This window comes from Pan troglodytes, chromosome 3, assembly GCF_028858775.2.
Source record: "Pan troglodytes isolate AG18354 chromosome 3, NHGRI_mPanTro3-v2.0_pri, whole genome shotgun sequence".
Taxonomy (NCBI): domain Eukaryota; kingdom Metazoa; phylum Chordata; class Mammalia; order Primates; family Hominidae; genus Pan; species Pan troglodytes.
Genome location: NC_072401.2, coordinates 96,526,986 through 96,550,478, shown reverse-complemented (window position 1 = coordinate 96,550,478; position 23,493 = coordinate 96,526,986). Strand labels below are relative to the sequence as shown.

General features: G+C 38.0%; 1 protein-coding gene across 8 annotated transcripts in view; it reads right to left on the bottom strand.

Annotated features, from left to right (window-relative positions):
- The window catches only part of BMPR1B (bone morphogenetic protein receptor type 1B), a 397,543-nt gene that overhangs the window by 17,833 nt on the left and 356,217 nt on the right, over positions 1-23,493 (bottom strand). For all 8 annotated transcript variants that reach the window (XM_016951892.4, XM_016951890.4, XM_063809693.1 and 5 more), the window contains 4 exons: positions 16,716-16,812; positions 15,500-15,638; positions 10,560-10,752; positions 9,104-9,401 (listed from right to left, as the gene is read on the bottom strand). In XM_016951892.4, the coding sequence (XP_016807381.2) occupies positions 9,104-9,401; positions 10,560-10,752; positions 15,500-15,638; positions 16,716-16,812 (727 nt within the window). The remainder of the gene's footprint in view (positions 1-9,103; positions 9,402-10,559; positions 10,753-15,499; positions 15,639-16,715; positions 16,813-23,493) is intronic.

Here is a 23,493-nt window from a genome sequence, read left to right as displayed (position 1 = left end):
GTCATTATTCTCAGCTGGGGGATGAATCAAGTGACTTAGAGGTGATTCTGAGACTGGATTAAGATACATGGAAAATCAGGGACTTTCCAAGCTAGGGACTGTGCAATCAAAAGCAAGGCAACAGCAAGCATGGAATATATAAGGAGAAAATTCAAGCAGCTCAGTTTTGCAAAAGAAAGCATACAAATTGGAGAGTTTGTAGAATGTAAGATTAGAAAGGTGGATTTCGTCCAGAATGTGTAGAATCTCTGGTGTTAGGAAAAAAGTTCTTTTTCCTTCATCCTGTGTTCCATATGGAATCATTTATCCATTAAAAGTTAAGTAATGAGCACCAGGGAAAGGCACTAGAAACGCAAATCTGAAAAATGCATGTTATCTACTTTCAAGGGGCTTACTTTCCATTGGGAATGACAAGTAAGTAGTCCATGATGACTACATAACAGGCAAGACATTTCATGGTAATAAGCACAGAGTTACATTAGAAGACATAAGAACGGAGACTAAAAACAGCAGGTGGGGAAGTTACAAGATGGCCGAATAGGAACAGCTCCAGTCTATAGCTCCCACTATGAGTGACGCAGAAGATGAGTGATTTCTGCATTTCCAACTTAGGTACTGGGTTCATCTCACTGGGGCCTGTCGGACAGTGGGTGCAGCCCACACAGTGTGAGCCGAAGCAGGGTGGGGCATATCGCCTCACCCGGCAAGCGGAAGGGGTCAGGGAATTCCCTTTCCTAGCCAAGGGAAGCCATGACACACGGTACCTGGAAAATTGGAACACTCCCACCCTAATACTGCACTTTTCCAACAGTCTTAGCAAACGGCACACCAGGAGATTATATCCCGCGCCTGGCTCAGAGGGTCCCACGCCTGGCTCAGAGGGTCCCACGCCCGGCTCGGAGGGTCCCACGCCCATGGAGCCTCGCTCATTGCTAGCACAGCAGTCTGAGATTGAACTGCAAGGCGGCAGCGAGGCTGAGGGAGGGGCGTCCGCCATTGCTGAGCTTGAGTAGGTAAACAAAGCAGCCAGGAAGCTCAAACTGGGTGGAGCCCACTGCAGCTCAAGGACACCTGCCTGCCTCTGTAGACTCCACCTCTGGGGGCAGAGTACAGCTGAACAAAAGGCAGCAGAAACTTCTGCAGACTTAAACATCCCTGTCTGACAGCTTTGAAGAGAGTAGTGGTTCTCCCAGCATGGAGTTTGAGATCTGAGAACGGACAGACTGCCTCCTCCAGTGGGTCCCTGACTCCCGAGTAGCCTAACTGGGAGGCACCTCCCAGTAGGGGCCGACTGACACCTCATACAGCCAGGTGCCCCTCTGAGACGAAGCTTCCAGAGGAAGGATCAGGCAGCAACATTTGCCGTTCTGCAATATTTGCTGTTCTGCAGCCTCCGCTGGTGATACCCAGGCAAACAGGGTCTGGAGTGGACCTCCAGCAAACTCCAACAGACCTGCAGCTGAGGGTCCTGTCTGTTAGAAGGAAAACTAACAAACAGAAAGGACATCCACACCAAAACCCCATCTGTACATCACCATCATCAAAGACCAAAGGCAGATAAAACCACAAAGATGGGGAGAAACCAGAGCAAGAAAGTTGAAAATTCTAAAAATCGGTGCCTCTTCTCCTCCAAAGGAAGGCAGCTCCTCACCAGCAATGGAACAAAGCTGGACGGAGAATGACTTTCACGAGTTGAGAGAAGAAGGCTTCAGACAATTGGCATTAACAAACTTCTCCGAGCTAAAGGAGGATGGCCAAACTCATTGCAAAGAAGCTAAAAACCTTGAAAAAAGATTAGACGAATGGCTAACTAGAATAAACAGCATAGAGAAGATCTTAAATGACTTGATGGAGCTGAAAACCATGGCACAAGAACTACGTGATGCATGCACAAGCTTCAGTAGTCAATTCGATCAAGTGAAAGAAAGGGTTTCAGTGATGGAAGATCAAATGAATGAAATGAAGTGAGAAGAGAAGTGTAGAGAAAAAAGAGTAAAAAGTAACGAACAAACCCTCCAAGAAATATGGGACTATGTGAGAAGACCAAATCTACGTCTGATTGGTGTACCTGAAAGTGACGGGGAGAATGGAACCAAGTTGGAAGACACTCTTCAGGATATTATCCAGGAGAACTTCCCCAACCTAGCAAGGCAAGCCAACATTCAAATTCAGGAAATACAGAAAACACCACAAAGATACTCCTCAAGAAGAGCAACTCCAAGACACAGAATTGTGAAATTCACCAAAATTGAAATGAAGGAAAAAATGTTAAGAGCAGTCAGAGAGAAAGGTCGGGTTAGCCACAAAGGGAAGCCCATCAGACTAACAGCTGATCTCTCAGCAGAAACTCCACAAGCCAGAAGAGAGTGGGGGCCAATATTCAACATTCTTAAAGAAAAGAATGTTCAACCCAGAATTTCATATCCAGCCAAACTAAGCTTCATAAGTGAAAGAGAAATAAAATACTTTACAGACAAACAAATCCTGAGAGATTTTGTCACCATCAGGCCTGCCTTACAAGAGCTCCTGAAGGAAGCACTAAACATGGAAAGGAACAACCGGTACCAGCCACTGCAAAAACATGCCAAATTGTAAAGACCATCGATGCTAGGAAGAAACTGCATCAACTAACGAGCAAAATATGCAGCTAACATCATAATGACAGGATCAAACTCACACATAACAATATTAACCTTAAATGTAAATGGGCTGAATGCTCCAATTAAAAGATACAGACTGGCAAATTGGATAAAGAGTCAAGACCCATCAGTGTGCTGTATTCAGGAGACCCATCTCATGTGCAGAGACACACATAGGCTCAAAATAAAGGGATGGAGGAAGATCTACCAAGCAAATGGAAAACAGAAAAAAGCAGGGGTTGCAATACTAGTTTTTGATAAAACAGACTTTAAACCAACAAAGATCAAAAGAGACAAAGAAGGCCATTACATAATGGTAAAGGGATCAATTCAACAAGAGCTAACTATCCTAAATATATATGCACCCAATACAGGAGCACCCAGATTCATAAAGCAAGTCCTTAGAGACCTACAAAGAGACTTAGACTCCCACACAATAATAATGGGAGACTTTAACACCCCACTGTCAACATTAGACAGATCAATAAGACAGAAAGTTAAGAAGGATATCCAGGAATTGAACTCAGCTCTGCACCAAGCAGACCTAATAGACATCTACAGAACTCTCCACCCCAAATCAACAGAATATACATTCTTCTCAGCACCACATCGCACTTATTCCAAAATTGACCACACAGTTGGAAGTAAAGCACTCTTCAGCAAATGTAAATGAACAGAAATTATAACAAACTATTTCTCAGACCACAGTGCAATCAAACTAGAACTCAGGATTAAGAAACTTACTCAAAACCGCTCAACTACATGGCAACTGAACCTGCTCCTGAATGACTACTGGGTACATAACAAAATGAAGACAGAAATAAAGATGTTCTTTGAAACCAATAAGAACAAAGACACAAACATACCAGAATCTCTGGGACACATTTAAAGCAATGTGTAGAAGGAAATTCATAGCACTAAATGCCCACAAGAGAAAGCAGGAAAGATCTAAAACTGATACCCTAACATCACAATTAAAAGAACAAGAGAAGCAAGAGCAAACACATTCAAAAGCTAGCAGAAGGCAGGAAATAACTAAGATCAGAGCAGAACTGAAGGAGGTAGAGACACAAAAAACCCTTCAAAAAATCAATGAATCCAGGAGCTGGTGTTTTGAAAAGATCAACAAAATTGATAAGACTGCTAGAAAGACTAATAAAGAAGAAAAGAGAGAAGAATCAAATAGATGCAATAAAAAATGATAAAGGGGATATCACCACCGATCCCACAGAAATACAAACTAACATCAGAGAATACTATAAACACCTCTACGCAAATACATTAGAAACTAGAAGAAATGGATAAATTCCTCGACACATACACCCTCCCAAGACTAAACCAGGAAGAAGCTGAATCCCTGAATAGACTAATAACAGGCTCTGAAATTGAGGCAATAATTAATAGCCTACCAACGAAAAAAAGTCCAGGACCACATGGATTCATGGTTGAATTCTACCAGAGGTACAAAGAGGAGCTGGTACCATGCCTTCTGAAACTATTCCAATCAACAGAAAAAGAGGGAATCCTCCCTAACCCATTTTATGAGGCCAGCATCATCCTGATACCAAAGCCTGGCAGAGACACAACAAAAAAAGAGAATTTTAGACCCAATATCCCTGATGAACATCGATGCAAAAATCCTCAATAAAATACTGGCAAACCCAATCCAGCAGCACATCAAAAAGCTTATCCACCATGATCAAGTGGGCTTCATCCCTGGGATGCAAGGCTGGTTCAACATACACAAATCAATGAACATAATCAATAAACGTAGTCCGTCTGGTCCTGGACTTTTTTTGGTTGGTAGGCTATTGATTATTGCCTAGCAAAGACAAAAACCACATGATCATCTCAATAGATGCAGAAAAGGCCTTTGACAAAATTTAACAGCCCTTCATGCTAAAAACTCTCAAAAAACTAGGTATTGATGGGACGTATCTCAAAATAATAAGAGCTATTTATGACAAACCCACGGCCAATATCATACTGAATGGGCAAACACTGGAAGCACTCCCTTTGAAAACTGGCACAAGACAGGGATGCCCTCTCTCAGCACTCCTATTCAACATAGTGTTGGAAGTTCTGGCCAAAGCAATCCAGCAGGAGAAAGAAATAAAGGGTATTCAATTAGGAAAAGAGGAAGTCAAACTGTCCCTGTTTGCAGATGACATGATTGTATATCTAGAAAACCCCATCATCTCAGCCCAAAATCTCCTTAAGCTGATAAGAAACTTCAGCAAAGTCTCAGGATACAAAATCAATGTGCAAAAATCACAAGCATTCTTATACACAAATAACAGACAAACAGAGAGCCAAATCATGAGTGAACTCCCATTCACAATTGCTTCAAAGAGAATAAAATACCTAGGAATCCAATTTACAAGGGATGTGAAGAACCTCTTCAAGGAGAACTACAAACCACTGCTCAATGAAATAAAAGAGGACACAAACTAATAGAAGAACTTTCCATGCTCATGGATAGGAAGAATCCATATCGTGAAAATGGCCATACTGCCCAAGGTAATTTATAGATTCAATGCCATCCCCATCAAGCTACCAATGACTTTCTTCACAGAATTGGAAAAAACTACTTTAAAGTTTATATGGAACCAAAAAAGAGCCCGCATTGCTAAGTCAATCCTAAGCCAAAAGAACAAAGCTGGAGGCATCACACTACCTGACTTCAAACTATACTACAAGGCTACAGTAACCAAAACAGCATGGTACTGGTACCAAAACAGAGATATAGACCAATGGAACAGAACAGAGCCCTCAGAAATAATACCACACATCTACAACTATCTGATCCTTGACAAACCTGAGAAAAACAAGAAATGGGGGAAGGATTCCCTATTTAATAAATGGGGCTGGGAAAACTGGCTAGCCATATGGAGAAAGCTGAAACTGGATCTCTTCCTTACACCTTATACAAAAATTAATTCAAGATGGATTAAAGATTTAAATGTGAGACCTAAAACCATAAAAACCACAGAAGAAAACCTAGGCATTACCATTCAGGACATAGGCATGGGCAAGGACTTTATGTCTAAAACACCAAAAGCGATGGCAACAAAAGCCAAAATTGACAAATGGGATCTAATTAAACTAAAGAGCTTCTGCACAGCAAAGAAACTACCAACAGAGTGAACAGGCAATCTACAGAATGGGAGAAAATTTTTGCAACCTACTCATCTGACAAAGGGCTAATATCCAGAATCTACAAAGAACTCAAACAAATTTACAAGAAAAAAACAACCCCATCAAAAAGTGGGCGAAGGATATGAACAGACACTTCTGAAAAGAAGACATTTATGCAGCCAAAAGACACATGAAAAAATGCTCATCATCACTGGCCATCAGAGAAATGCAAATCAAAACCACAATGAGATGCCATCTCACACCAGTCAGAATGGTGATCATTAAAAAGTCAGGAAACAACAGGTGCTGGAGAGGATGTGGAGAAATAGGAACACTTTTACACTGTTTGTGGGGCTGTAAACTAGTTCAACCATTGTGGAAGACAGTGTGGTGATTCCTCAAGGATCTAGAACTAGAAATACATTTGACCCAGCCATCCCATTACTGAGTATATACCCAAAGGATTATAAATCATGCTGCTATAAAGACACATGCACACGTTTACTGTGGCACTATTCACAATAGCAAAGACTGGGAACCAACCCAAATGTACATCGATGATAGACTGGATTGAGAAAATATGGCACATATACACCATGGAATACTATGCAGCCATGAAAAAGGATGAGTTCATATTCTTTGTAGGGACATGGATGAAACTGGAAACCATCATTCTGAGCAAACTATCGCAAGGACAGAAAACCAAACATCGCATGTTCTCACTCATAGGTGGGAATTGAACAATGAAAACACTTGGACACAGGGTGGGGAACATCACACACCAGGCCTGTCGTGGGGTGGAGGGGGGAGGGATAGCATTAGGAGATATACCTAATGTAAATGACAAGTTAATGGGTGCATCACACCAACATGGCACACGTATACATATGTAACAAACCTGCACGTTGTGCACGTGTACCCTAGAACTTAAAAGTATAATGAAAAAAAAAAAACAGCAGGTGGGCCAGGCATGGTGGCTCATGCCTATAATCCCAGCGTTTTGGGAGGCTGATGCAGGAAGATCACTTGAGTCCAGGAGTTTGAGGCCAGCCTGGCAACATAGTGAGATCCCATCTATTAAAAAAAAAAAAAAATTAGCCAGGCATGGTGGCACATGCCTGAAGTTCCAATTACTCAGGAGGCTGAGGTGGGAGGACTGCTTGGGCCTCGAACGTCAAGGCTGCAGTGAGTTGTGATGGTGCCACTGCACTCCAGTCTGGGTGACAGAGCCACTCTTTGTCTAAAAAATAAAAATAAAAAAAAGAAGGTGTCTCAAAGGAAGAAACTGTGAAGATCAGTAGTTGTGATCTAGATACAGAAGGGGATATGGGTGTTCGGGTAATGATAAAAGCATGTTATAAACACTTGATGGTATGAGAAGTGTGAAGTCTTCAGAATAAATCTTGCCAAAGGTAAGAAGTGTGGTGGAAATAGGGCAGAAGAATAGCCCAGGGTCAGAAAAGAAAAGAGTCCACTGCACCAAAGGACTCTAACTACATTTTAATACGAAGCCACAGGAAACTATGAATTTATTTTGATGCCCAAAATTAGGCTTCAAGAAAATAAATTCAGTGGCAGCATGTACAAAAGACTGGAAATAGGAGAGACAAAGAGAAAGTAACTCAAAATGCTTCACCCCAGAATCTAGAAAAATGGTATAGAAGGCCCACACTGGCCCAGTACAAATGGGAATATTGTGGAAAGAAAATTCATTCACTTGAGCAAATCAAAAGTTAGGGAACGAAAGATGATGTCAGATACCTAATATTAAGAATGGATCAGCCAAAACTGGGAACTAGGAAGGAAATGCAGATACAGCAGGAAATCTAGCAGTCGGAAAATACGTAAGAGGTAAAAAGAGAGCAGAGCCAGTGGAGAGAGAGAAAGGAGAAGTTGGAGTACAGAGATACACCAAGAAAACAGGAGAAAGAAAGGTTTGGACACTGTGGATAGGGTGATGGCAATAGAGAAGGCCTCTGGTGACCAAGCCCAGTGGTGTCTCTGAATACAGCAGTGTCCAAAGAGAATGGAACAGAAGCCAAATTACAAGACTATTAACAAATTGCTGGGTTTTCGAAGCCGATGATCTTTTGGAACTCTTGGGAGAAATTTAACAGGGTGAGAGAAGGAGAGAGAGGCTGGTAATTTAAGAAGCATTGTGGGATTTTTTTTTTTTTTATAGGAAGACTTGAAAAGGGTTGTAGGTCAGAGGAAAAAAAAATCAGAAGGGAGAAAGGATTTAATAATCTTTATTGGCAGGAGGTTCATATTTCTAACTTAAATCTATAGTCCAAATCATTTCCTCTTGCTTTGTTTTTAAAGATCAAGAACTTCAATTTCCCATCCTTTACATGGTGAAGACCTTCATATATTTGGGGTATGTTATTAAATCACACCTCAGCCTTCAGTTCTGGCCGAAAATACCAATCAATCAGTCTTTTTTTGTGAATTTTACTTTCCAAACTTTTAATAATCTCCATGACTTTTTCTTTGTGCTCCTCTCCATGTATTACAGAGTCTTACTTAGAAAAATCCACAAGATGATCCAACATTTATTAATGGCTAAGCCTAAACTGAGTTCTTTAAAAGGTAGTTATACGATGATTTCTCTACACCAGTGGTTTGCAAGCTCATTTTGTTTTGTTTTCCAAACAGAGAAACCATTTATTCGAATTAAATCATCTGTGAGATGGAAGGAGCCTCTCTGATTAAAGTAAGAGTAAGCAAAATAGAGTCCCAACTATCATCTCCCCTCCCTACTGTGCAGAAGCTACTGATGTAACCCAAGCAGCCCTAAGGGTCTGAAAACCACTGTTTTACAACATGCTCTGGTTTATGTGCACAGATGTTAAATTCACTGTTTCAGGTACAGGATAACAGTACTGAATAACAGCTGGGTTTTGTTTATTAGTTTCTAACATTTCTCCCAAAACATCTATGCAAGTTGTCTTTCCTATACCATATAAAAATTGTCTTTATCCATATATAATCTGTAAATTTTCCCCAAAACTTTTTCCTACTTGCAAATGTTATGCAGAATTCTGACTACGTATTCCCAGGAATTAGCTACTTCTTTTCTATATAACTTAATGACAGCTGCAAACCTAATGTGAACAGTCTCTAAGCAATGTCTCTGATGAGCATAGAAACAATAGAACAGACCCAAATATGCTGTGTTGCTAATAAAATGTTTGGTGGTTCTCCCCGTCAAATGTCAAAATTAATGATATTCCTCTTCTACTAAATATCCTAGAAGCACTGCGCTACAAAATAAAAAGTAACAGAAAAGAGTCATAAAACATGTATTTGTTCACTTTGATACTAACCTAATAAATTTAACAGCCAGGCCCAGGTCAGCAATACAGCAAGTTCCATTTTTCTTCACCAGAATGTTTTTACTTTTCAGATCTCGATGGGCAATTGCTGGTTTGCCTTGAGTACTAAAGATTTCTGTGTGTAAATGACATAAGCCACTGACAGAAGAGTAGGCTAACTTCAGCATTGATTTAGTGTCTAGGGTGGTGGACTTCAGATAATCATAAAGGGAACCATTTTCATGATAGTCTGTGATTAGGTACAACTGGGTCCAGGACCCTGTCCCTTTGATATCTGCAGCAATGAAACCTAAAAGGAAAAAAGATGAAAAGGTTTAGTGTTTTCCAAATAGTATCAGGAATAATTCATATTCTCAAACATCATTCTTTGTCATAGATAATTTTTGTTTAGCATTTCATTCAATTTCCTGACTATGCCTATGATGGTATTAAATGACTAATACCAATAAGAAGCAATCAAAATTGTACGAGTAAGGCTAGGCACAGTGGCTCACACCTGTAATCCAAGCACATTGGGAGGCCATGGTGGGTGGATCACTTGAGGTCAGGAGTTCAAGACCACTCTGGTCAACATGGTGAAACCCCATCTCTACTAAAAATACAAAAATTAGCTGGGCATGGTGGCATGTGCCTGTGATCCCAACTACTCGGGAGGCTAAGCAGGAGAATTGCTTTAACCTGGGAAGCAGAGATTACCATGAGCGGAGATCACACCATTGCACTCCAGCCTGGGTGACAGAGCGAGACTTTATCTCGAAAAAAAAAAAAAAAAGAAAAAAGAAAAGAAAAGAAAAGAAAAAGACCTGTAGGAGTAGGGAAAGATTAAGAGTTTACATCTGAAAATATGGTCCCTTCCTAATCAGTAGTTGATGTTTAAACTACTTTATGGTATTACAAACTACTATGGTATATAAACTACTTTATGGTATTACAGTTACACATAAGACATTGCAAAACAGGGTCTTGAATTCTTGAATTAAGGAATATACCCCACTGATTAGCTTACTCTCCTTCTACTTGAACGATCCAGACAGATCATTTCTAACTTGCGAAACAAAATCAATTCTCAATATAAACTATTGATATAAATAAACCCTGCAGATAAGATTCCTACAACTTTTCTCAACATTTAAACAAAAATAAGTTCCTTCAAATTCCTAAGAAACCCTAAGAAATTCTGGTTTTACACTTGCATTTCCTGTTTCTAAAGAAAAAATATTTGAGAGTATTCCATTTCCAGCCTACCACTCACTCACAGAAGTGCCTTAGTCATTCCTCCTGTGAGGTCTCCCATTAGAAACTTATGATGTTCTTGGGCCCATGCCAAGAAGAAAACTTCAATACATTTCGCAACGGGTCTAGACAGATGAGTTAACATGCAGATGTTAACAGAAAGACAGAGGAAAGCTAGGAAACCCTGAACATAGCTATGCAGACTTTTACTCACCCAAAATGTTTTCATGCCTCATCAACACTGTCTGATATATTTCTGTCTCTCTGAACCAGCTGGCTTCCTCTGTGGTGAAGAACACTTTCACAGCTACCTTTTCGCCACGCCACTTTCCCATCCAAACTTCCCCATAGCGACCTTTTCCAATCTGTTTCACCATCTGAATCTGCTTAGCTATAGTCCTTTGGACCTGTGAAATCCCAAAACACACTGTTAGTGTATTCACAGCGCTACAGATTTGTTTAATCTTTTTTTCTCCAGAGAAGAAACGATTACTGCATGTAAAATATATTTAGCTAGTATTTTTCTCTATATAGACAACTTATTTGTATTTATTTATTAATTTATGTTACACTCTTTTAAACATATTTGAGATTGAGTGTGGATTCTGAATGTTCAAAACACTGCTTCCAAATTATGAAATATTTTATTTTAGTATTATTATTTTCTCAGAGAAAAAACCTGAGTAGGTTCATAGTAATCAGCAGAGTAGAATACTTGCACTTCCCCGTTATAATGGACTACTACATACTCTGAAGAGACTCGTCACCATACACCTAATCATGTATAAATATAACAAAACAAAATTGTAATGCATTGTTAGGCACATACAGAAATAAAGGCAATCTATATGCAGGGAGGAAGAAAAAAGGGAGGGAGGGAGGAAGGAGGGAGGGAAGGAAGGAGTTGAGACCAGACCAGGGAACGATAAACCAAGCTGCCGTCTGGGCAAAGAATAATACCAGAACTGGAATCCAGAGTTTAAACTCTGACTCCTTTAAAACCAGAGGAACTGAACCTAGGGCTTCAGCATTAAGCAGAGAGCATCGAATGGTACTAAATTTGCTATGGGTTGGTAGCATGCCAAGGCTCCTCATTACAAATGCTCTCTTGAGGAAACCATTTGCAGAATACTTTTCATGCCGTGACTATGGCGGGATAATAGTACTTTGAAGGAACTCTTGCCACCATACAACTTGATCATGGGTATAACATAAGAAATAAACTGTAATGCACTCCTGGGCTCACAGGGAAATAAAGGAAATATCCAAGAATGGGGAGGAAAAAGGAGAACAAAAAAAATGGAGGGAGAGAAGAAAGGAAGAGAATGAGAGAAGATTATAGAGAATGAATTCTTTAGAACAAAGAAACAGTCACTATAAATGAGAGTCAACAGAAACAACCCAAGTAGATTTAACCTCTTCAGATTACATACTGGAATTCTGAGATACAGAATACCAAGTAACTCTAAATGAAATGAAAATTGAATAAAAAATAAGCAAGAAAAGATTAATGGAAATTACATTTTTGTAATGAGACAGTTAACTGTCACAATAAAAAATGCGAAACAGGTAGACAAACCAGCATATTAGAGAGAAAAGTTAATAAGAGAAAGTAACAAGTTGGAGATAATATTATTTACCAAGCGCTAAGAGAGCTCTGAACAATATTATAAAGAGTGGAGTACAGACAAAGAGAATGAAAATATGAGTTAAGTGGCATTAAATTTAAATGTCTCTTTATATATGATCTTCATCACATCTGTACTTACAGTAAAATATTTGAAGAACTCTGATATCAATGGTTCCAAGACTGAAAGGGCTAAGCATCTATTACAATTTATATAATTTAGAGGACATAAGGAATCTAGCGTATAACTCTTATAACACCTGATCAGCAAACTGGAATGTATTCTTTGTAGAGATATACTTTACACCAATTAAGAACTTAAAGTTTTTCTTTTTGTACTTTTAAGAGCCATGCAATTACATTGGGCCACCCCAGATAATCCAGAATGATCTCATCTTATCGTCAGCAACCTTTGTTCACCTTTGTCATAGAACATAAAATTCTAGGGATTAGGTCTGGGCACGGTGGCTCATGCCTGTAATCCCAGCACTTTGGGAGGCTGTGGAGGGAGGATCCCTTGAGTCCAGGAGTTCAAGACCAGCCTGGGCAACATGGCAAAAACTCAGTTCTACAAATAATATGAAAATTAGCCAGGTGTGGTAGCACACACCCGTAGTGACAAGCTACTTGGGAGGCTGAGGTGGGAGGATCGCTTGAGCCTGGGAGGTCAAGGCTGTAATGAGACAAGATCGCACCACAACACTCCAGCCTAAGTGACAGAGTAAGACCTTGTCTTAAAAAAAAAAAATCCTGGGGATTAGGGCATGAACATTTTGGGGGGACATTATAAATTATATATTATTTATAATGAAGATTATAAATTTCGTAATTTATTAAAAAAGAACTGCTGATGTACCATGAAGCCACTGAAGCTTGATGGAAATAAGCAAGCAAGTTTATGTGTAATGCAGCCGTCCTCCCTTTAGGAGCCCCGTGCGCCATGAGACATCATGTTGAGTCCACTGTACTCCATTCCCAAATAAGGAAACAGGAGCAACATGGGCACCAGTTGGGAGCCAAATTCATACACAGGGAAATCACTCATTTGAGAGGAAACTTCCCACATTTATTAAAGAAAAATATTTAATTTACAGATCTTACAAAGCATTGCTCATGTAAGTCTATGGAGAATTTCCTAACATAAGCAGTTTTGCATCTGCTTTTTTTTCTAATGATAATACATTTTAGAATTTAATTATAAGTTTTGACAGAATTGGCGATACTTGATAGAATAGGAACAACTTATCCCAAAGATAGAAAGTAAGCTATTATAACATGTAAGGACCTAAAAATATAACTGCAAAATTTTTTAACTGATTTATTTTAGTTTTTATTTGATTTAGCAAATGTTTCTGGTCCTTCTGTACCTAAACTTTAATTCTATATTACATTCTTAGATACCAACTTTTTAGATTGATTGTATAAATAAAATGCCTGTAAGATACAATGACTATAACTGTACTTTCAAAAAGATCACTATATTTCATGTACTCTGAGAATAACTGAATGTATAAGGAGTTATAAAGAATTATCACTATTCCAGGACTGTGAGAAGACACACACAGAACACACACACACACACACACACACACACACACACACACAGTCTTAATTCTTACAACAGCCCTACGATATTATTTCCTTTTAAAGTAGGAAAAGATTGACATTTTATGAAAAAGAAAAGATGCAAAATTAAAGGGCACGTATAAAGTCATTTGTTAAACACAAGATCCAAGTATGTGGTTATATATAAGGCACTAATTTGCCCATTATGTTATTAAAATTAATAACAAATCAATGTTAAGATGAGGTATTCACTCACATACCAATATATGGAGAGAGAACTGTATACCTCTGCATTGTTTATCTTAATAACCAAATCTTAAAACCAGAAAATAAATCTGTAATAGAGACTTTTTCTTTATTGAACTGAGTTTTATAGAACCCTCCTTCCCATCCTACCGCCATCAAATGCACTTTCTTGTTTTATTTAACCAACATTCAGTTCACATCTCACTAATGTTAAGAGCACAGATCATCTGGGTTTGAATCCTGGCTTCTCCATGTACTAGCTAGCTGACCTATCTGGGCCTGTAACCCCTGATGTGTAATACAGGGTTATACTGATATTTCTGGTACTACCTTATAGGGTTGCTATGAGGACTAAATGAGAATTTGATTTAGTTTTAAAGGCCAATGTCTGGCCAGGATTGGAACCCAGACAATTTGGCTTGAGAATATATGCTTTTAATCATTATATTATGTGAGCCAAATATTATTTTTTGGTATCTGGATTATAGAAACAAGACAGTATTTTTATAGCTATTAAAAGTAGGAGCTGAAAGCTTTTTAAAAACAAATTATTGAACAGCGCCTTTAATAAATCAGCCACTCTACTGGGGATAGAAAGTGAGCAAAATGTAACCTCTACCCCAAAGAGGACAGACTCCACCAAAAGACACAAGAACATTACCACTAATTATAACATTATTTTAAATGGCCATTATTAGTGCTAAAAATAAAATGTTATCACAGAAGATAAATAGACTGGCTTAGTCTGGGGTAACTGAGAAGTTGTCACAGAGGTAAAACATGAGGTAGGCCTTGAGCCATGAGTTGGAGTGATGTCCAGTAAAGAGATTACATTTGCAACGACATGGATATATGTTGTATTTGAGAAACAATTACTCAAAGGTGATGCTAGAGCCCAGGCAGCATACTGGGAAGAGGTGGGAGGAGACGTCAGGAAGGCAGGTTGAGTTTATGTGCCACACATACCAAGCTGGGAAAGAAGACCTGCAAGCAGTATTGGGTATTAGGATATTTTACCCAGGACATAACAGTGCAAGATCACTGGTTTTGGAGAAAGAACTCCACAGTAATGGGAAAGATGAGTTTGAAGGCAAGAAACACTGGAAGAACTCAGTTTAAATTCCAAGAGCATCTAATTCATTAATACCAAAAGGGATTTTACTATTTGTACATCTCTTTTAGAAAAAAATAAGTGTAATACTATTGATTTTCAAATTGTATTTGCTCATATATTCTCTTCAAGGTTGGCAGTGCTGACCATCAGAAAATGAAGCTTCTCCTGAATGGAAAAGCCAGAACTTACCCTGAAACATAAACCCCACAGCTGAAAAGCAACCCTCTTTCTCTGTAGAAATACTGAGAAGCCAGTTGGTAGTAATACTTTAGCCTTCAAAAGCCAGGCCAAAGTGCGGTAATGCTATCCTTATGGAAAACACAGGGAAGATGGTCCCGTGTTTAATGTTGTCTAATCTGCTCTTTATCAGAATGTCTGAGGGTCTGGATTGTAACCATACACCTACATTAAAAAACAATCACCTTACTCTCAATATGTCAAAATGTTATCAGGAAGCCCTGCAGCTGAGATCAGATGTCCAACAGACTGCATAGAGCTTTCTCCTTGTCCAGTGCCCTATTTCAGTAAGTGAAACCCCATATTCATTGACAGTTCTTTCAGAAAACATTTCCTTTAAATTCAAGATGTGTTCTTCTCATACCAGCAGAGGGAGGCCTGATCCACTTCCTGAGCTCTGAGACTGCTCAATTAAGTCTCTCAGGGATTCTCCAGGAGGAATGTAAGTTTCATCCTGTTCTAACCCAATGCTGTATCGAGGTCTGGTTTCTTGTCTTTTATACCTAAAGATGGATAGATGAAGATAATTTTAGATAATGAAATGCAATGACGGAGTAAAATATTGCAACTAAAATGGTAATCACAGCAGTTTTATTTTAGCACCTAAATATAATACATTAAATGCTTCATATTTTTTACTCTTAGTTATGGTTTCCCAAGTAAAACTCATTACTGTTTGGCTAACCTATTTTTTAAAATAAACTAAATAAACTACGTATTTTTACTCAGTCTCAAGCATCTACAATTTTTCTTCTTTTATTTATTTCAAATTGCATATATCCAAGCAGACTACATTCTACTAGTGTTTCTAAATAGCTCCAATATTATTCCTTAAAATCTTTTCTAAGGTCCCTAATTAATTAAAGATGTAAATTTTGGGTGTACAAAAATCATTATAGCTAACTCTCTTATATAAGGTCATATCTAAAGAAATAATATAAATTTAATCTTTAAAAACTTTTTGTCAATACTTGTTTTCAATTAGAAATGAATTTATTTGAATCAATTAATCTGACCATTTGCAGAGTAACTCAAATGAGTAATAAATTAATCAAAAGGCAAATGACATAAATATCAAGGTCCTTAATATTTCACAATCTAGAAAATAAGTTCATAGGCCATTAAAAATAATTAGGAATTACCGAATTTAATATAATAAAGGACCTTATTTTAATGATTAATCTATAAATTATGTTTAAAATCTTTTAATAATCAGAAACGTTATAGCTTAGAAAATAAGGAATTTGAGCAACTCTTAAGTTCAACATGGCCATTTCTCTGCTTGGAATCAAACCTAAGTAACAACCAGTCTCTGAAGTCTCTAACTACCCTAGTTTCCCTAGGGATGAAATATTTATATGGGTAGTTTTGAAGTCTGAAGCAGAAATGAGATAGGTATCTATTTGTAACTTCATTGGGACAAATATTTATCAACAGTAACAGACATTTTTCAGTTAAATATAAGATCTAATTAAGATAAATAAAGCTGTGGTGAGAAACACTAACAGGCAAAAGCAGAATATTAGTAAAAAGAAGATATTATAAATTAAAAATTTTGCATCTACATGTTAGAAACTTACCGGAAGTAACAAAATAATATGATAAGGACCAAGAGCAAACTACAGACAGTCACAGATATAAGTAAAGCTTTGTGGTGTATAGGTCCATCAACAAAATCTGAAATTAAAAAGAAAAAGAGCTATAATCTAGAGAATATTTTTACTTAAAAATAAGAAAGCAACTCTTTCCTAAAGGTACTTGCTAAGTATCACGCACAAAATGTGAAAGATCCTTTTCACATACCAATTAATTTTTTAAAAACCCATATATACTCAAAATTAAATAGGTTTGACTAGCGTGAATCATCCTTCATCTAGGCACTTAATCAAGAGCACACATTTCTTCCTGTCTGGAAGGAACAGGCTCGACACAGGATAAAACTACAGAAAGAACATCAACAAAGCTAAGTGGGTCTGTGCACCCACAATAGAAACAGGTAGTTCATCTTTATTACAGACGCAGCTCATGGGTTCATAGGCTCTTCTCATGTGGTCTCTGGAGTACTCTATACCATGAATTTGAATAAAAAAGCATCTATATAATTCATGGGACATAAAACATAACTCGTTGTATATAAAGTCATCTTATAGTGGATAAAAAGGAAGTGGACCCCTCAAATGTTGCCAAATAGAGAATATATGGTTGTGCATTGTTTTAAACAAAAATGTGTTCAAAATCCATACTTTTTCTTAAACTGAATCATATTTTAAAACAAAGTATATGTTCCAACCAAAGAATGTATGATACTTTTATACAACAAATTATTAAACACTACTCATTTTAACTCTAGTTCTTGACAAATCAGATTCCTCAAATTTTATATAAATAAGAATGACTTAGCTTTATACAATGTATATTCACTGACTTTAACCCCAAAGATTTCCATTCAAAGTACTTTATTTTTAATAATCATCCCAGGTAAATTTTACACGGGTGATTTCTGGGACGTATTTTGAGGAAACTGACTTAAAACCAGGTGCACTTATATAGTAATACCATTAGTACCATTCTTATTAAAGGCACCATTTACCTTTGAGAGAGTGATTACTGTTGTTTAATTTCAAAAGGTAGTATTGTAATTTATGACTTTGGATGCTATGGACAAGACGTTTTCCAACTGTACTATATACCTTTAACTATATGGCCACCTAAATATTTTGGCTGGGAACGTTCTTCCACTCAATGTAACTTTTTTTATTCAGAAGTATTATATGTTACATGAAGAAAAACTGAAAAGGATCAACTAACCAAAATAAAATAAAATCATTACCTCTTCAATACTCAGGAAAAATTACTGCTAACAGTATCATTTCAATAAAAATGTTCATGAGCAAAATATAATATATACTGATTTATAACTAGGTTGTTCTCATTTATAATACTGTGAACATTTTCCAGAACAACAAATATTTTTTTCTGCAACAGGATTTTTATATTGACACATAATTATAATATTTTAATACATACATAATGAACAGTGATCAGATAGCATATCCATCATCTCAAACACTTATCATTTCTTTGTGTTGGGAACATTCAGTGTCCTCCCACCTATTTGAAATTATTTATTATTGCAACATGACTTTTTTTTTTTTGATACAGGATCTTCCTCTGTGGCCAAGGCTGGAGTGCAGTGGCACAATCTCAGCTCACTGCAACCTCTGCCTTCTGGGTTCAAGCGATTCTGTGCCTCAGCACCCTGAGTAGTTGAGATTACAGGTAGGAGCCACCACGCCCCACTTATTTTTGTATGCTTAGCAGAGATGGCTTTTTGCCATGTTGGCCGGGCTGGTCTCAAACTCCTGGCCTCAAGTGATCCTTGGTCTCCCAAAGTGCTGGGATTACAGGCGTGAACCACTGTGCCCAGCTACAACCTGACTTTTAAAGACTAAATTGTATTATACATAAAATCATCCTAATTAGAAAGTGAATCTTCTGTCATACATTCAGGAGATTCTAAAGATTCTGCCATAAGCCTTCTTTGTTATACACAATTCTGTAATAAACACTCTTACACATACATCTTTGCACATGCTAATGATTATTTCCTTAATAAGATTCCCAGAAGTAGGTGTGTTAGTTCATAAGAAATATATTTTAAGTCTTTTCATACATATTGTCAAATATTCTTTTTAAAAGGTAACAGTAATTTCTATTTTACCATCAATGTGAACAAAGATTTTAATTATTTTGAAATAATTTCACCCTTACAGAAAAAAAATAAGAAAAAAGAATTCCAATGTGCCCTTCACCTAGATTTCTCATTGTTAACATTTCATCATTTTAAAAATAATTATCTTGCCTTCTCAATGCCTCTCTCTCTCAATATTTATGTATAATATGCATACATACATTTGCATTCAAATTTTTTATTTGTTTATTTGTGTGTCTGTATTATTTTTGGATCATTTAAAGTTGTAGACATAATGCCACTATCCACTTATAAATACTTCAGAGGGTACTTCCTAAGAACAAGGATACCATCTTACTAAACAATAATGTGCTCAAAGGATTAATGCACAGCCCCATGATGTGCTTATTTCACACTGCATGCCCAGATCAAAACATCTAGGAAATTATCATGAACACATAAACTGAACATAAATCTTCCAATCCATGAGCATAGGATGTTTTTCCATTTGTGTTGTCTCTGATTTCTTTCAGCAGTGTTTTGTAGTTCTCCTTGTAGAGGTCTTTTACCTCCTTGGTTAGCTGTATTCCTATGTATTTCATATTCTTTGTGGCTATTGTAAATGGGAGTGTGTTCTTGATTTGACTCTCAGCCTGGATGTTATTGGTGTATAGAAATGCTACTGACTGGCCGGGCACAGTGGCTCACGCCTGTAATCCCAGCAGTTTGGGAAGCCAAGGTGGGCGGATCACCTGAGTTCAGGAGTTCAAGACCAGCCTGGCCAACATGGCAAAACCCCGTCTCTACAAAAATACAAAAATTAGCTGGGCATGACGGCACACGCCTGTAATCCCAGCTACTGAGGAGGCTGAGTCGGAAGAATTGCTTGAACCCGGGAGGTGGAGGTTGCAGTGAGCAGAAATCATGCCACTGCACTCCAGCCTGGGTGACTGAGAGAGACTCCATCTTGAAAAGGAAGTAAGGAAGGGAGGGAGGGGAGCGAGGGGAGGGAGGGGAGGGAGGGGAGGGAAGGGAGGAAGGGAGGAAGGGAGGGAGAGAGAGAGAGAAAGAGAGAGACAGAGAGAAAGAGAGAAAGAGAAAGAGACAGAGAGAGAGCAAGAGAGAAAGAAAGAAAAAAGAAAAGAAAGAAAAGGAAGGAAGGAAGCAAGGAAGGAAGGAAGGAAGGAAGGAAAGGCAGGCTACTGACTGATTTTTTGTATATTCATTTTGTATCCTTAAACCTTGCTGAACTCGTTTATCAGTTCTAGTAGTCTTTTGATGGAGTCTTTAGGTTTTTCTAAGTATAGGATCATACCATCAGTGAAGATACTTTAACTTCTTCTTTTCATAAGGATGCCTTTTATTTCTTTCTCTGGTCTGATTGCTCTGACTAGGACTTCCAGTGCTATGCTGAATAGGAGTGATGCTGTATACATATCCAAAGGAATATGCCAAAAAGACACATGCATTTTTATGTTCATTGCCACACTATTCACAATAGCAAAGACACAGAATCAACGTAGTTGCTCATCAATGGTGTGTTGGATAAACAAAATGTGGTACATATACACCATGGAATACTACGCAGCCATAAAAGACAATAAAATGACATCCTTTGAAGCAACATGGATGGAGCTGGAGGCCACAGTCCTAAGTGAATTAATGAAGGAACAGAAAACAAAACACTGTATGTTCTCACTTATAAGTGGGAACTAAACACTGAGCACACATGGACATAAACATGGCAAGAACAGACACTGTGGATTAACGGGGGTGAGGGGAGATGGGTTGAAAAACTGCCTATTGGGTACTATGCTTACTACCTGGGTCCAATAAACTCATGTAACAGTCTTCACATGTACCCCTTGTAAGTAAAAATAAAATCTGAAATTTAAAAAAAGAAAAACATCTTCAAAATATTTCAGAAAATCTTTGGATTATCTATTACAAACTAAAATCCACTATGAATTTCTTATCCAAACTTCATGATGGTCAGTGTTATGATTTACTCATCAGTCTAAAATATATATGTTTAACAGCTATTTATGATTTGTAATAGTTGCAAAATATTAATGAAAGTAATCTGCATCTGAAAACACTAAATGAGAGGCTACTAAAGCAGTTATTATATGAATAAATTAAGAAATGTTACCAATAATCCAGGAAAAGGGAGCTCAGGAACTTGACATATTATAGCACTTGTAAAAAGTCATTCAGGGCTCAACAGGAGCCATTCAAGGAGCCACTCAAGACAAACAGGAATCATATATAATTTGAGCATTCATTGTCTAAACATGCTGCTTAGTAAATCTTGAAAATAATCTGTAAGCTCTTAATGTTATGCAGGCTAAAATTTAACACAATAAATTGTCTTAGTAAATTTTTTCCTCCATTCCTCCCTCTCTTAGGTTATATAAAGAGTTAAAAATAAATTCAAGGTGTCATAATACCTCAACCAGTGAAAGCACAACTCACAATATTTTTATACAGATAGAGGCATCCAAACACTGTAACACACAAATATGTTAAGACTGCGACTGGAAACTTAGCTTAAATGCATTTCTAATTTTAAAGATAATGAAAGATTTTGCAAAAATTTTAGATTTTAGGAGAATGCTAGATACTCAACCAAAACTAGAACTATCCACATAATTATAATGTCAATATATTATCAGTATATGAACACATAATACTTTTCCATTCCAATGATATAATTTTACTAAGACTCCAAGCTTCACTGCCTTTTACTTTCCATGTAAATGCAAGATACAGGATACACCCTGAGCTGCAAGAACACTGTGTATTACTTATCTTATTATATTTCTGATTTATGAGAGCAATGAGACCAGAAGGATCAAGGGATTCTTTCCTTTCCATCAAGCACTTTATTTAAGGCTAGCTTTACCTTCCCGTTTGCCTTTTATTTGCCCCATAACCCTATCCCCGGCAGCCTCCTTGTCTTCTCTCATGAATAGGTGATCCTTATCAATAAACCTTTTGTTTCTGCTGGTCACGCTGGTCATGTTTTAATCTGCCATTACCTGTGCTCGGAGCACTAACAATGTAAACATTCAAGCCACAGCCAGAGTCTCAGAAAGTGAACAGTTCCAGATACCTATCAGGAAAATAGCAGAGCCCACAGCTTTCAGCTCTCTCCAGGACAGCAGATTTCTACCTGCGCTGTCACTCCAACTGCTCTGGGAAGTAGAACTGAGAACTCCCGGGGGAAGTCTGGTTCACTCTGAGAGGCAAGTTAAGAATCACCAGTGGTTTCACAACAAAACTGCATTCTGTCACTACTATCACCTCTCCGATAATTAGTTTGTAACTGCTTAAAATGCCAGGACTGTTTTTATAAGACTAGAAGATGGTTCACAATTGCAATAAGAAATAGAAGAAAAAAATCATATAGCTAGAAAGTAAAATATCTAGTACAATTTCAATAAAAACTGTACATGTGTATATGGTAGAGTCAAAAAAAAAAGCAGCAGCTCTGTGGTATAGCTATGTAAAAACATTAGTGCTCTCAGACTACAATCTGCAGTGACATTTACTTGACCCCAAAACAGCTGGGCCAAAAAGGTAAGAATCTGCAGAGACTTTGGAACTAGACACTACCTGAGTAGACTCTGCAGAGACCTTGCCTAGGCACTGGCAAAGCAGTGGAATCTGGAAAGATCTTGCCTAAGTACCACCTGAGATCCTCAGAGCTCAAAGCAGTGCATTCTAATGCTACTAAACCCCACCAAAGCCAGCCACCTTACGCAATGCTCAGTAGAGTCCACCAGCCACTCCTGCATCCTCATCTCCACACTGCCCTGGACCAAGAACTTGTCTTCTCATTGTTCCTACCCTCCTTTTCTAATCCTTTTTACTCTGTCCTTTGGAGTTTTATTCTACTATTTTTCTAAATTCCTACATCCTCCTCAGATAATGCTCTCTCACCTTCACACTCCTAACTGGACTGAAATCTGGCCCCATCTCTCTTTTCTTATTTATTTAAAAAGATTTTTTTTAGAAAGAGTGTCTCATTCTGCCACCCAGGCTGCAGTGCAGTGGCAGGACTGTAGCTCAATGTAACGTCGAACTTCCGGGCTCAAGTGATCCTCCCACCTTAGCCTCCCTAGTAGCTGCAACTACAGATGTATACCACCATGCCCAGATCATTAAATTTTTTTTTTTTTTGTAGAGATGGAGCCTTGCTATGTTGCCCAGGCTGGTCTTGAACTTCTGGGCCCAGGCGATCCTCCCACTTTGATCTTCCAAACTGCTGAGATTACAGGTGTGAGCCACTGTGCCCAGCCCTCATCTCTCTTAATTATGGGATTTTTCTCCAACCAGTCATGCTGTTTCATACTCCTGTAGTTAGCAAATGGCTCTCCAATATTACAAACCAGACCTCTGCACTTAACTACTGCATCTGTTTAGAGTCACTGCTACTCATAGGCTATGCAAACTCAAAGTTAATAAACTTTCCGGTGCTGTGTTTTCCTTGTCTTTAAAGTTGGAAGAACAATTCTATGTGCTTCACAGGGCTGCTGTGAGGCTAAAATGGATTAATTAATGTACTTTTTAGCAGATTATGTGGCTAAAGTTAGCCATTTAAATTTTAAACTTTCTATATACTTAGCCTATCCTGCCTTATCCACTTAGCACACTCCTGTTCA